The sequence below is a fragment of the Diadema antillarum genome, unplaced genomic scaffold (assembly GCF_040938485.1).
Source record: "Diadema antillarum isolate AM-2024a unplaced genomic scaffold, OU_Dant_1.0 scf00000180, whole genome shotgun sequence".
Lineage (NCBI taxonomy): Eukaryota > Metazoa > Echinodermata > Echinoidea > Diadematoida > Diadematidae > Diadema > Diadema antillarum.
The window spans coordinates 1,982,125-1,996,341 of record NW_027271069.1 but is presented as its reverse complement, the minus strand read 5'-3'; the positions used below and the strand labels follow the sequence as shown (position 1 = coordinate 1,996,341).

The following is a 14,217-nucleotide window of genomic DNA, read 5'->3' as shown; positions in this document are numbered from 1 at the left end:
AAACTATTATATGACCGTGCACCTCAAAACGAACATAAAGTCGCACACACTGATTTTGCGTGAGGACTGAAAATAAGTGAAATGGGTCAACCTAGCCGAACTTGACTTTTTCATATTTTCTGAAAGAGCGGGTCTTCTTTTACATTATGCTAAAATTTGGTATCATTAAACGGGCAGGAAAGTGTGTTTTTTCAGCAGTTTATCTCGAACATTTTTGGTAGAATAGTGCGATTAAGTGTGTCTTTAGAATCCCTTTTTCATTGCTGAAAAACCTTGTCCACTTTCTTCACTTTCAACTCTAATAACTTTTGAAGGGAAAATGCTACTGCTTTGAAAATTGGCATTAATTATGGACAAAATGTGTTAATTAGGCATGCTAAATTTCAGTTTAATCTAATAATTCCTTCATTGTTGTTACTCTGGTGGTTTACTTCCTGTTTTTTGTCCCATTCATCTCACAGCCAGCACGGTTTGGTAAAGATTAAGCGCTTGAATAGACATTGTACTTCAGAGCCTCTTTTCTCAGTTCACACTTTTCGTGAGTTTGTGCTTTCTTTCCAATATTAAAATAGGTTAGGAGAGTCCATTTGATTTGAGTTATACACCATTTTAAAGCTTAAAGTCTGTTCTTTCAGAATATGGTCTTAACTAAAAATTCATGTCTGGCGACTTTTTGTTTGTTTTGAGGTGCAGGGTCACAATCCATATATCAACATTACAATATTCTCCGTATGAGAATATTTAGCAATTAGTGATTAGTTTCTGAGAAAATTCAATTCTGGGTTTGTCTCTCAAATTGAACTCCGTAATATTGAGTTTGTCTCTTATAGATTTAAGCTTTACGATGGTGCAAATTGGTAGAATGTTTGGGGGTCGTTTCAGATAAAACATGTCAGAAAGCAATATTTTGATGTATATAGACAATTTAAACAAGACAATCAGGGAGTCTGGCGCTCATCCAAGTATCGCAACTTCGCCTTTCAAGCACTCTGTCATGTTAAATAAAAACAAAGCAAAATTGTGTGTGTGGGGGGGGGGGGGCGCTTTGGGGGCCTTCATCGGGGGGCATGGTGTTTATTCGTGTATATCATGATGAATACCCACATCTGACCGTGTATTTTCAAAAATAAGAACTGGTCTCCAATTTGGTTTTGGCCCCATATGGGGCCCAGTGGATCCGCCATTAAAGGTCCTGTTTGCCATTGTTTTTTTCTATCAAAAAAAAAATTGAAATGTTTCAGTTTTCACATTTGATGCATGCATGTAGGTCAGTTGCATCACAAAACATCCTATCGTGTAATAGTTTTGCAATAAAGCCTGGAATATACAGAGATGTCATCTTTTATTCAATAAACCAAAACTGTGTACGGTTTAGTGTAAAAAGATTTTCATTTTAACTATTGTTCACATTTTGTTCATTTCACAATACTTAACATTGATAATACCGATTCAAATATTTACATTGGTTGTTTCTATCCCTAACATTTAAGAACTATTTTGAATATCTACAGCTGGGTTTTTGTTTCATCAGCGAATGGCAAATAATGCCCTTAATTAAGAAAGTTGATCTTATACACTCAATAATGTATGTTCATGTAGCATTATTGTTTGTGGTCTTGTAGGAAAAAAAAGTCTTCCCTAATTTCGAGGCTGTAGGCAGGGTTACTTGAGAGTGGGGGAGAGTTGTCGGGGATTATGTCCGTCACCCTACTAGGAAATATCTCACTTGAGCCTTGGCTGAGGTGAACCAGAAATAAGCACGTTTTCCATTCTTCCTTTAAACATTATACCTTATTGCCTATAGCCTATATGCAATAACCCCTAATCTCATTAATCTAGCCTCAAAGAAACATAAACATTAAGGAAAAAGAAAAACCAATGCAAAGGCTCTTCCTTTAGTACAATTTCACTAACCTTCTTCAGTGGTAAAGAGGTCGTTGACTAGGTCTTCAAAAGCAACTAGTTCTCTGAGAAGACCATAAATCACTTTCCCATCACCTTTATTTCCTTCACGAATGTTGTAATTCTCCGAATGAATTACCTGGAATTAAAAGAATCACAACGTAACGGGAATACCACAATAACTACTACGATGTATGTTGGCATATACGATTAAAATGATTACCAGGTACATATTACCTCAGAACAAAAATACACATCCCAATATAAAAAACCCACGAAGACAAAAGGACATAAAATTCACACCGAGACAACAACCATGACGCGAATACATTGCAGCAGCTGGGGGGGGGGGGGGGAGAGATGCAATAAATGAATAAGAATAGAGGAATACGATGAAAAGAAGATCCAAAGCCCCCCCCCCCCCCCCCCCCCACCCCCTTAGCTTGTCCACCATACACATTATACTGCTTGTTCAAGATTCACAGATACCCCTTGGGTAAGGATTGTGACCCCCTACCACGGACCTTTGGAAGAAAAGCCATCAATATTACCCCATCACAGGTTTTTTGGGAAGGAAGATACCAAAATTACCCCCTAACTGAAGGAGGAGTACCGAGGTGAAGAGTGTTCACACTTTTAGCACTTGTATTGACAGGTATGTCTTTAGAGACCTTTTCGAGAGGAATATACCAGAAGAGGTGTATTTTCCTGACAGATGAAGCATATTCACGAGAATCGGGGGAAACACAAGAAGGGGTTTGAAACTGATCTGCTTGGGACCATTTTTGAGGATTGTTGGAGAAGGGTTTCTGAAAATAATACCCCCTATTTAAAATATTTTTTTCTCAGAATTAAACCCGTAAAATATACCCCTTTTCCGAAAAGTCCGGAACGCGCATGCGGTACAGATTGACCACCTGAGTAAGGGGGGGGGGGGGGGGGGTCCACTTACACTCTCTTTAACACTCGTGTAAAAAATGAGGAAACTGGAGTGTGTGCCTGTAGCATCACTTTATTTCAACAAACCTGAGTAATTGGCATGTGGCACATCATAGGATCACTTGTAAATGAAATGCGAATATTTCACTACTCACAGTCGATTGAGGAACACTATTGGGCCTCATCGTCCAAATATTTATGCTAAGGCTGTCGCTATAATTCAATCCTCCTTCAGCTTTAAGCGCCTTTTCAGCGTATGAATCCCTCCTTTCGTAGGCAGCGATGGATCTAATGCCAGCGTCGGTCGCAATCTACGAGTCAACAAAAATAACAAACGAACTACAGCCAACAAACAAGAAGTGAGAAACGAAATGAAGGAGTATGCATGACTAGGTTGTGATTTTTTTTTTTTCGGTGATTTCTGAAATATGATGGAATAGATTCTTAACTTTGAGTAGCGTCTCACATTTGAAATTAGTGATATATAACAGATGATGGAGCAAAGTTATTGAAACATTGTACTGAAAATAAGAGATGGAAAATTATTTACTCACTCGCTTCAATTCCCGTAGTAATACTCTTCCAATTTGGGCATCTTGGTGTTCAGGAGAAAGCAGAAAAAAATATGATGGTGAACAGACTTGTCAGATCTTTTCACCCCGTTATTACAAAGCTTGACATCTTCTAGCACTATGGTGCATTATTGAAGATTATAAGTCCCCCATAAGGTAGTGTTACTACTTGGAATAACTTGAAAACACAGGGTCATTCATTTTAGTAGGCCAATACCACTCTGCTACGTATTTGAAAAAAAGGGACGATAGTCATGCAGTCTATAATCTTGAATTTAAATGCACATTATACGGATAGACTTTTTAGTGTGAGAACTCATCTCCTAGATGTTCTTGCTATTATAGTAACTCGGCATACACATCAGGGGCGTAATCACTCACCTGGCGGAAAATGAGCAATAAAAGTAAACGGTTCCAGTAAAAAAAAAAATAATAATAATAATTATAGTATTCGAACCAATGCTTATCTGCGTGCACCACTGAATTTTACCATAATACCACTGAACTTTCATTCTGACAACAACCTCATACATGTAAATCGATTCTTCCTATTATTATGATGAACGCAGTTCGCTTACCTGCGCTGTCTGATCTGACGTAAAATCCGTGCAGAAGCAGCGCCGTTCCGGTTAAGTAGCTGTAGGATGGAGAGTATAGAATGCATCCTATTACATCGACGTCGTCACGAGCTCCATTTGATGGTGAACGTTCAGCTACGAAAGCCCTGAAGCAGCCCTGTTGGAAGTCTCTGTTCAACCCTGATGATGAAACACATATGAATCACCCTTATAGAGGGTTGTTAACCATCTTATTGTGAAAGGAAAGTATCTACGACAACTTATGATCTTGTTGTTTGTGGAGTTTGCGAACTTTTCATGCAGAATTCAAGTGACTTAAAACAGAACATTATTTTGACTCCAAGTTATCGTTTTGGGGGTGAAGGAGAGGGCAGTGGCCCCAATATAAATTCCATAAAAGTCCACCCCCCCCCCACGCACACACAAGCTGATAAAATCATAATGAAAAGATAAGGATAATGATTCGAGTGCACGTCACGAGTTCGACACGCACGAATCATATTGTCCCCGAGTCATACTAATATTACAGCCCATGTCAGGTGAGTTCAACATTAAGGTCCGCGAGACAGACACATTCACTGGTGGACTGCTTTTACGTAGTGTCGAGCTCATGGACTGTAAGACTCCAATGGATCTTTTACAGTGTCGAACTTGCTGCTGTACGACTTATGGACTTTTTTTTTTAAATATCGAACTCGTGGACTGTACAACTCGTGGGTATCGGTTTCGTGGAACGACCCCGTTTTTCCATACCTTCCTCAGACAGGGGGATCACATCAACCAGTGTCTCTGCGGTATCAAGTCCTCGTAAGAGACGGAACATAGAGGGAATGTCGGATGCCTTGCCCTTTCGAACGACGAAGTCTGCCATGTTAAAATCTCTCCCTCGCGTTGCCGTTGTTTTTGGTGGGTGCAGCTTCACTGTTTCAATATTCTTCGTGAAATGGCCAAATCACCTCGGGAATTTTGTGTATTGCAGCGATTGAAAATAATGTTGTCGTTATTAAACATGGCGGTGGAAGGCATTTAAGTGGAGCTGAAAAAAAAATGATGGATAAATGATGCGCTGTGCGTGACCATTCTTTGTTATGTCGGTAAACATTATAACATGGAACGCCTACCTCCTGGAATAAGCAGAGGCAGTACAAACAGACAGAAATACGTCACAGACTCGTGTCATATTATTTTGAAGAAAAAAATGATACGTGAATACACGTTGCAGGATACAACAATATCAAAATATTCAAGAACAGAGTCATGTACATCTGAGATTCACCATGAAAGATCTAAAATTGCGTACATGCGTGTATGTATGTATATACATATATATATATATATATATATATATATATATATATATATAAACGAGAGTAAGGAGGCGGTAGACGTTGCTTAATCCTCACAAGTGACTTTACTCAAGCTTTCGTGCTTCCTGCCCTTTGTCAAGACTGGGGACAAGACACAAAACATGGATATCATATACACAAATAGAAAATAATAATGATGATCAAAACAATAGCGGAACTGATAACTACAGTGAAGGAGGCAGAGACGGCAGGGAATAATTACACAGGTGGGAGTGTATATATGCATCAATCTTGCATAGTATAACTTGCAGATATACAATCACAAACAAGCATACAAAATATAAGCATTTACAAATACAGTGTACGTATGACTAAACATGTGAAACTCCTCGCGTATGTGAAAGCAGGCAACCATATAAACAATAACGGCAATTAATGAAGACACACGACTCACACTATATATATATATATATATATATATATATATATATATATCTATATAATACATACACATATTTATTGTAGCAAACAAAGTTTGGTTGTAGAAGTCCTCCTCGCCTTTGTGTTGTATCTCGTGTGTGTGTTTGCGTTGTCGGCTAAATGTCTACCACTCCAGAGGACACCATGTGTAACCAGATGTGTGATGATTGACTGGCGTTTGGTGAGGTTTGGTGCCTAACTTAACTTATTCAGCATAACCGAGCTTTAGGCGGGGAATCGTTGGGTCGAAGTATACGACCAAGGATACCAGTTCTTGTCTACCAATTCCGAAAGCTACCACCAGTTCCACCATCAGTTCCGCATACCAGCTTCGCACATCATTCTTTATAGTACATCTACCAATAATCTAACTACCAGTCACCACTAGTCACACTCACCTGAACTGTACCCGTTGGTAGAAAAAGACCACTCTACCAGTCACGGTATAGCTTGAACAGTTCGTGGTACGTTAATTCCCAAAATACTTTAGTCCAGCTCACTCCCGGCACACAATGTATACACAGTTCACCTCTCGTCTCTCTTCCAAGTCCCGCCCATTCGTACGTACACTGATCTACACTGCAGTCAGAACTCGGCTGTCCTGTACTGAACAGAACTTCCTCTAGACCTGCAAGGTCCGGCTCGAACCCGAGAGTTTCTTTGTTCGTTTGTTTAATTTATTTTTCTTCCAACACAATTTCATACATAAATCAAAATTATTTTCAGTAATATCACATGAAATATCAGTAAGCAGATTACAAGTACATGATTCAAAGAAGGAAATCGATGTGTAAATTAATTTCACTAACAAATTATACATCGTATTACCAATTTTCCAAATAATTATCTGAGAAATTATGCGGAAGAAGGACTGCCACTATAAGCAAAAGCTTGACAACGTGGCAGCCCAGGGACCTATCTACATAATACACAAAAAATTATATTGTTTGCGGAATGGAGAAATACTACAAAATATAAAACACTGTAAATACATTGTTTTTTATATATGTATAGTGCATAGATACGAATAAGAGTAACGTGAAATATGATGATGATGATGATGATGATGATGATGATGATGTATGATGATGTTGACAGGGTAATGATGAAGAAAAATGTGATAATGAAGATGAAAGTGATAGTGGTGATGCTGAAGATAATGGGAATGAAATGAAATGATAGACACAGAAACATTGCGTATATTTATTGTAGTTTTAAATCCAATTTACAGGAAAAGAAATGTGATCATACAAAACAAAATATATATTCAAATGCTATATTCATAGATTGTAATCTGACAGTAATGTAGTTTTCAATCTAGCCTTGAAAGATTATAAAGTTTTACACGATTTAACATAATCTGGGAGTGTATTCCAAAGATTTGGTCCATTGTGTCTTATAGACTTTTGTGCAATTAATAATCTGGAATTTAAAATGAAAATTTTGCGAATTACGAGTGGGATATGAATGAACGGTATAATTCAGTTTAAAGATATCGTGAAAAATGTTTGGAAGTAAGTTGTTCAAATACTTATACATAAAAAGCAAAGAATGTAATGTATTTATATCAAATATATTCAGTGTTTTTAACTGATAAAAAATTGAACTGGTGTGGGCTAAGTATTGTGATCCAGTACAGATGCGAATGGCTTTCTTTTGTAGTAAATAAATAGGGTTGAGTTCAGTTTTTGAACTTGTAGCCCACACTAGATTACAATACATAATATATGGTAGGATTAAAGAATTGTAAAGCATAAAAAGAGTATGTTCAGGAAGATAACTTTTCATCTTTGAAAGAACACCTATATTTCTAGAAATACAGGTTGTAACATAACGTATATGATCATTCCAGGTTAGGTTTTCATCAATAAAAATGCCTAAAAACTTAATAAAACGTTTACGTTCAAGAAATACATTATCAATCCCAACATTATTTGCAAGATCAGTATGTGAGTTTTCATATGCTTGAAATAAATATAATTTGTTTTATCAATATTAAGTGATAATTTATTATTCTTAAACCAGTTGGAAACATTTGGTAACTCTGCATTAGTGTAGATACCAACGTTTCTATATTATCGTGGGAATAAAAAATATTCGTGTCATCGGCATATGATATAAATGATAATATAGACGACGAATTAACAATATCATTGATATACAACAAAAAGAGAGGGGGACCTAATATTGAGCCCTGGGGCACACCACATTTTATCGGTAAAAAAATTGACGACATGTCATTACGTATAACATATTGCTGTCTACATGATAAATAATCCCTAAACCACGAGAGTGCAACACCGCGAACACCATAAAACTGTAACTTTTTAAGTAAAATATCATGTTGTAAGGTATCAAACGCCTTAGATAAATCCATAAAAACTCCTATAACATGTTTTCTACTTGCCATTGCGCTTGTAATTTGATCATACAACCGGACCAAAGCCAAATCTGTGGAATAATTCTTTCGGAAACCATATTGATGTAAATTCAAAACTGCATGATTATGCAAAAATTTATAAAACCTATCATATATCATTTTTTCAAGAATTTTGGAAATACTAGGAAGAATAGAAATTGGTCTATAATTACTAATTTGACAAAAATCATCTTTCTTAAACACTGGGTTTACCTTAGCAATTTTTAAAGAATTGGGACATTTTCCAGACTGTATGGAAAGGTTAAATATGTGAATAAGTGGATCAGCAATTTGAAATATAATTTGTTTGAGTACTAATGTGCTTATTCTGCCACATCCACTTGCCTTACTAGAATTCAACTTTTTCGTAATATTAATAATTTCTGTGGGATTTGTAGGGTTTAAAAACAACGATGAGGAAATAGGGTCTGGTAAAAATTTCAAAAAATCTCCATTTACATCATCAAATGTTTTTGCCAGATTAGGACCAACATTAACAAAAAAAGAATTAAATGCATCTGCTACATTTTCCTGATCAATAATACAATCGTTTAATTTAAAGTCTGTTTTTGGTAATTATTGTTCTTTCCAACCAAATCATTTATAAATTTCCATGTGGCCTTCATAGTTGACTTAACTTGACTCAACTTATCAGAATATTACTTTTCGCGAATCTCTTATCACAGTTGTTAATCTATGTCGGTATATCTTATATTTTCTCAAATTAGAATCAGTAGGATCACTTATATAAATCTTATAAAGCCTATTTCTTGTATGTATTGAAAGTAATATCAATTTTGTTATCCAAGGCCTCTTCCCATGTTTATTATTCTTTTTAAACTTTACCATGGGACAATTTTTATCATAATAATATTGTATTTTGCTATTAAAATTATCATAAGAGGTGTTCACATCAAACTCACTGTAAACATCAAACCACTGTTCAGATGCCAAATCTGCTTTAAATGATTCAATATTTTAAGGCGTTTCCTTTCTATACATTACAGGTTTGGATGAGTTTTCAACAAAAGACTCATCATAACATATAACAAATATGGGAAGATGATCAGATATATCAAAATATAATAAAACGCTAACAATTTCTTTATCAGAAATATTAGAAAAAATATTATCTAGCAAAGTGGATGAAATATTATTAATTCTTGTTGGTTTGTTTATATGTGGATAACATCCATTTGAATACATCAACTGAAGGAACTTTTCAGAGTTTCTATCTTTGTCATAATCACATATCAAATTAACATTAAAATCACCCATTAAATATATCTGCTTATTTTCACGTGAAAACGCTGCAAAGCATTTTTCCAAATCTTCAAAAAATAATTCATTATGAGTATTCGGGGGTCTATAAATCAAACCGACAATCTTATTTTTATTCTTGGAACGTTCTATTTCTACAAATAATACTTCACATTCTTCAAAACAAATATCAGCTCTTACTTTATATTGCAGGTTTTCATGAATGTAAAATGCTACGCCTCCACCTCCTCTTCCTTCACGGTCTGCTCTAACCATATGATAATTTGTTAAATTAAATAGATTTGCTGAAGTAGAATGCAGCCAAGTTTCTGTGATACCAATAACTGAAAAAGGAAAATCATCTACAGTATGAAGAAAGGTTTCAAAACAATCAAAGTTCTTATTCAAACTCCTAGAGTTAACATGTAACAAACTAAAATTCTTCGAGTTTCTGAAATTCTAAACGAATTCCGTAGTTGTATAATCATTACTGTCAGAACTTGAAGTGTTCCATTTACACAGTACGTAACTGTATTTTGAAATCTTGTCAATTTGAATTCAATTCAATATGACGTTACACAAGAGGTTTCTGTGCGTGAAGGATGAATGAAAAGAGAAGTGAGTGACAATGATGAAGATGATAATGATGATGGGGATGAGAAAAGATGAACTACTACTAGTTCGATGCACTACTCAACACGACGTGCCTACCGTATCCGTCCCACCTCGACCAGTCATCTGTTACATGGATTGTTGATGAATCTACCGAATTCGTTCTAGCTTGGGCATCCATGGGACGAGGTGGCCATCTTTACAAGATGTGTGTCCCACCTCCAAAGCGACATCATTGATGTTATTGAGATTATTTGGCGCTTATTTATCAAACATGACTACGTACGCCACCCTGTACAGTTCCGGTTTATTTGTTCTGCTTCTGTTTTTGATATTGTTCTACTTTTCCTTTTCGTTAGTTTGATGAGCTTTCGCACGCTGACTACTGCGATGAGACGGATTTTACAGATATATGTGCATTGTTATTTATCAATATTTTACTGTATTAAATGTTGCCGTAGTTATACAACTCACACTTCTGACTATTAAAACACAAATTTTTGGGATAATTCCGGCCAAAACCCTACAAATTTGGTATCGACGTATTGGTGTCAACTACTCCTATCCGAATAATATTCATAACTAACTTATCCCCTCAATGTCCCTATCTTACACAATGTCCGATAAAGTGGCCAAAACCGTGATTTTGGACCAGTGGTCCTGATTATGACAACGTATCTACCGATCACTGTCGATCACAGTTTACTTCGATTGACCACAAATAATCGATCCTGCGTTTAGTGTACAATAGCCATATAGCGGAGTTGATGTATATCTATATATATTTATATATATTTATATATATTACATGTGCATAATTGGAAAAACAACAACACATTTTTATATCCTAGCTTTAACATTTCTCGCATTCTTCGGTTTTATTCCTCTATCTCGTTTTAAGCTATCTCACACGATTCCTATTTCACGCCATTTCAATTTTCAATTCTAGGTATAGAGGACTACGGTCGTCGATCAACACAAATAATCAGTGGCGTATCTAGGGGAAACGGCGCCCGTGGCAAGCGCGAAAATTGCGCCCCTAATTTCTGAAAAAGTGTTCAACCCCAACCCCATCCCGGTAGGGACTTTAAACAAAGTCTACATGATATGCTTTTTTCAAGCACTTAAAGGGGTCTTTTGAGGGTGATTTAAATGTAGCGAATTTTGATAAATTTTGGCGAGCGAGCGCAGCGAGCGAGCCGAAAATTTTTGTATTTCAGCTTACAAAACATGGAATTCTTGCCATTTTTTGCTTATCAAATCTTACAATTCTAATCAAGATATAGTGACGGCCTTATAGATAACGATTTCGATATACCAACAAACTGAGGACTTTAAAAAAAATACTCTAAATTAGTGCGCGCGAGTGAGCCGAAATTTGTATATTTCTGCGTCATCATCACGTTTTGTTCTTATCTCTCTTTTTATATATATATATAAATTTTGGCGAGCGAGCGCAGCGAGCGAGCCGAAAATTTTTGTATTTCAGCTTACAAAACATGGAATTCTTGTCATTTTTTGCTTATTAAATCTTACAATTCTAATCAAGATATAGTGACGACCTTATAGATAACGATTTATACCAACAAACTGAAGCCGAAATTTGTATATTTCCGCGTCATCATTACGTTTTGTTCTTATCTTTTTTGATTTTTTTTGCGCCTCCCCCCACCCCCCGATGTTCGAAACCGTTGGCGTCCTCTTTTGATCCAATCGGCGATCGCCTTCAGAACGAAAGAAATTGCAGCCGCTGCTCAGTGAAACATTTTGCCTGCTAAATATTAAATGACATGCGTGAACACAATAGACATTGTCATTTTGTCCGCGTCGTCACGTTTTGTTCTTATCTTCTTCTTCCTTTTTTTGATAAATTTTGGCGAGTGAGCGCAGCGAGCGAGCCGAAAATTTTTATATTTCAGCTTACTAAACATGGAACTCTTGTCATTTTTTGCTTATTAAATCTTACAATTCTAATCAAGATATAGTGACGGCCTTATAGATAACGATTTATACCACCAAACGAGGACTTGAAAAAAATACTCTAAATTAGTACGAGCGAGTGAGCCGAAATTTGTATATTTCCGCGTCATCATTGCGTTTTGTTCTTATCTTGTTTGATTTGGGGTTTTTTTGCGCCCCCCCCCCCGTATGTTCGAAACCGTTGGCGCCTTTTGATCCAATTGGCGATCGTTTCAGAACGAAAGAAATTGCAGCCGCTGCTCAGTGAAACATTTTGCCTGCTAAATATTAAATGACATGTGTGAACACAATAGACATTGTCATTTTGTCCGCGTCATCATCAAGTTTTGTTCTTACCTTCTTTTTTATATAATATATTTGGCGAGCGAGCGCAGCGAGCGCGCCGAAAATTGTTGTATTTCAGCTTACGGAACATGGAATTCTTGTGTGAACACAATAAACATTGTCATTTTGTCCGCGTCATCATCATGTTTTGTTTTTATCTTGTTTGATTTGGTTTTCTGCCCCCCCCCCCCCACCATTCTGCCTTCCCCCCCCCCCTTTTCCGGGCGAGTTTTTTTTTTTTCTTCTTCTTCTTCTTCTTCTTTCTTTTCTTCTTCTTCTTCGTTTTTTTTCTTCTTCTCTTAGCTTTTTTTTTCGTTTTTTGCGCCCCCAAGGAGTGGCGCCCGGGGCACGTGCCCCCCTTGCCCCCCCCCCCCTAGATACGCCACTGCAAATAATTCAAGTCCTCGCATATAATAGCCCTACAAAATACATTTGGTTGATATTGAGGAGTATCACACATTGTGATGGGTTAATATGCGGTGATGATAAACAAAGGTAATGACCTGAAACCGTTTGGTGTTCTCATAATAAGCATACGCGGTGTACAGGTATGATAGCTGAGCACAGCAGAATAAGTAGAGATACACGTTGTACAGGCAAAACTCCGTACTTGACAATCCAGAATGATTAATAACATGTATTATGAACTTCTGTCTCGTCATTCTTCAATAAAAACCAACATTCTAAAAAATGAAAATGGTAAATTATAGTCATGACTCCAACCTGTTTGTAAATGTCAGCTCTCAAAATGTTGGATTCACCAATTCAGAAATGGTAGTTTACATTATTTTTTTAGTTTTGAATTTAACGCGTTGAGTGTTAGGTTTAGAGGAGGAGCCTAACGAACCTTCCTCCGGGGAGCAACACCACCTTGTATACGGTGATCTGGGGGCTTGTGTGTCTCTGTGCTCCCGAGAGCTATGCTGGCGGGAGTTTCTAACTCCTGGAAGGGCCACCCAAACTAGACAGGTCAAAGGGGAGAGACCAGACAAAGAGTGTGCCCTGGTCCTGCGGGTTGGGGGTTGGACACAGGGCTAACAACCTTGTTCCGTAAGAAAAAAAAAACACCCTTTGTTACGGAAACAGCAACGAAGGATAACAACACATATGGGTGTTAGGGGCTTCCAAAGCCATCAAAAGAGGCGTGTATGAATGGCAGTAGTGAAAGTCGAAAGGAAGCTACTGACAGGAGGATGGGAGTCTTGACTACCAAAAACAAAACCAAGATTGGTTTTTGGAATATTACCTGCACAGCCCTCCAGTGGACACCTGAGAGGACGGCCAAGGAACACCTAGCGGAGAACGGTTGAGAAGGAGCCAAAGACCTTAACCAAAAATTGGGGAACGATGACAAGAATGGCCCAAGACAGGTAGAGGTGGAGAACCTTCGTTGCTGCCCTACATGCCGATCGGCATAACGGGCATTCAGTAAGTATGTTAACAAACCTTCGGAATAATGACTCTCATTTCGTTTCATATTAACGAACTTTCGGAATAACGAACCCTATTTGATTTTCGGATTAACGAACCTCCAATCAGAATAACAAACCCTTTTTCATTTTCGGATTGACATTAAACCTTTGTGATAACGAACCTTATTTCATTTTCGGAGTTTAGGAACCTCCGGAATAACGAACCGTTAGAATAATGCCACAATGTTTGGATAAGCGAAACTCTAGGGCCCGAATTCTCGAAGGTGGTACAAATGAAAGCATGGTTTAAACCATGAACAAAAACCATGGAGCGCCAAGTGTCGCATGGAATATTTCGTTACGAAATTAGTCATTTCGTCGATGAAATGATTGTTTTGTAACGAAATGACAACATTTTGTAACTAAATTAAC

General features: G+C 37.1%; 1 protein-coding gene across 1 annotated transcript; it reads right to left on the bottom strand.

Annotated features, from left to right (window-relative positions):
• Nucleotides 1–2,530: 2,530 nt before the first annotated feature.
• On the bottom strand, nt 2,531–4,862 carry LOC139723015 (spermidine/spermine N(1)-acetyltransferase-like protein 1). The gene is made up of 3 exons (XM_071634293.1): nt 4,745–4,862; nt 3,992–4,171; nt 2,531–2,610 (listed from the first exon to the last, which is right to left on the bottom strand). Exons 1-3 carry the CDS (start codon nt 4,860–4,862, stop codon nt 2,531–2,533), a joined length of 378 nt encoding a protein of 125 aa, XP_071490394.1.
• Between the last annotated feature and the right edge of the window lie 9,355 nt (nt 4,863–14,217).

What these genes read in the sequence shown, in the direction of transcription:
- LOC139723015 (XM_071634293.1), bottom strand. Translation starts at nt 4,862, where the DNA reads ATGGCAGACTTCGTCGTTCGAAAGGGCAAGGCATCCGACATTCCCTCT. An exon ending in GATCCCCCTGTCTGAGGAAG is followed by an intron (nt 4,172 to 4,744) that starts GTATGGAAAAAC and finishes TTTCATCATCAG; the next exon opens with GGTTGAACAGAGACTTCCAA. An exon ending in CGTCAGATCAGACAGCGCAG is followed by an intron (nt 2,611 to 3,991) that starts GTAAGCGAACTG and finishes TTCATCTGTCAG; the next exon opens with GAAAATACACCTCTTCTGGT.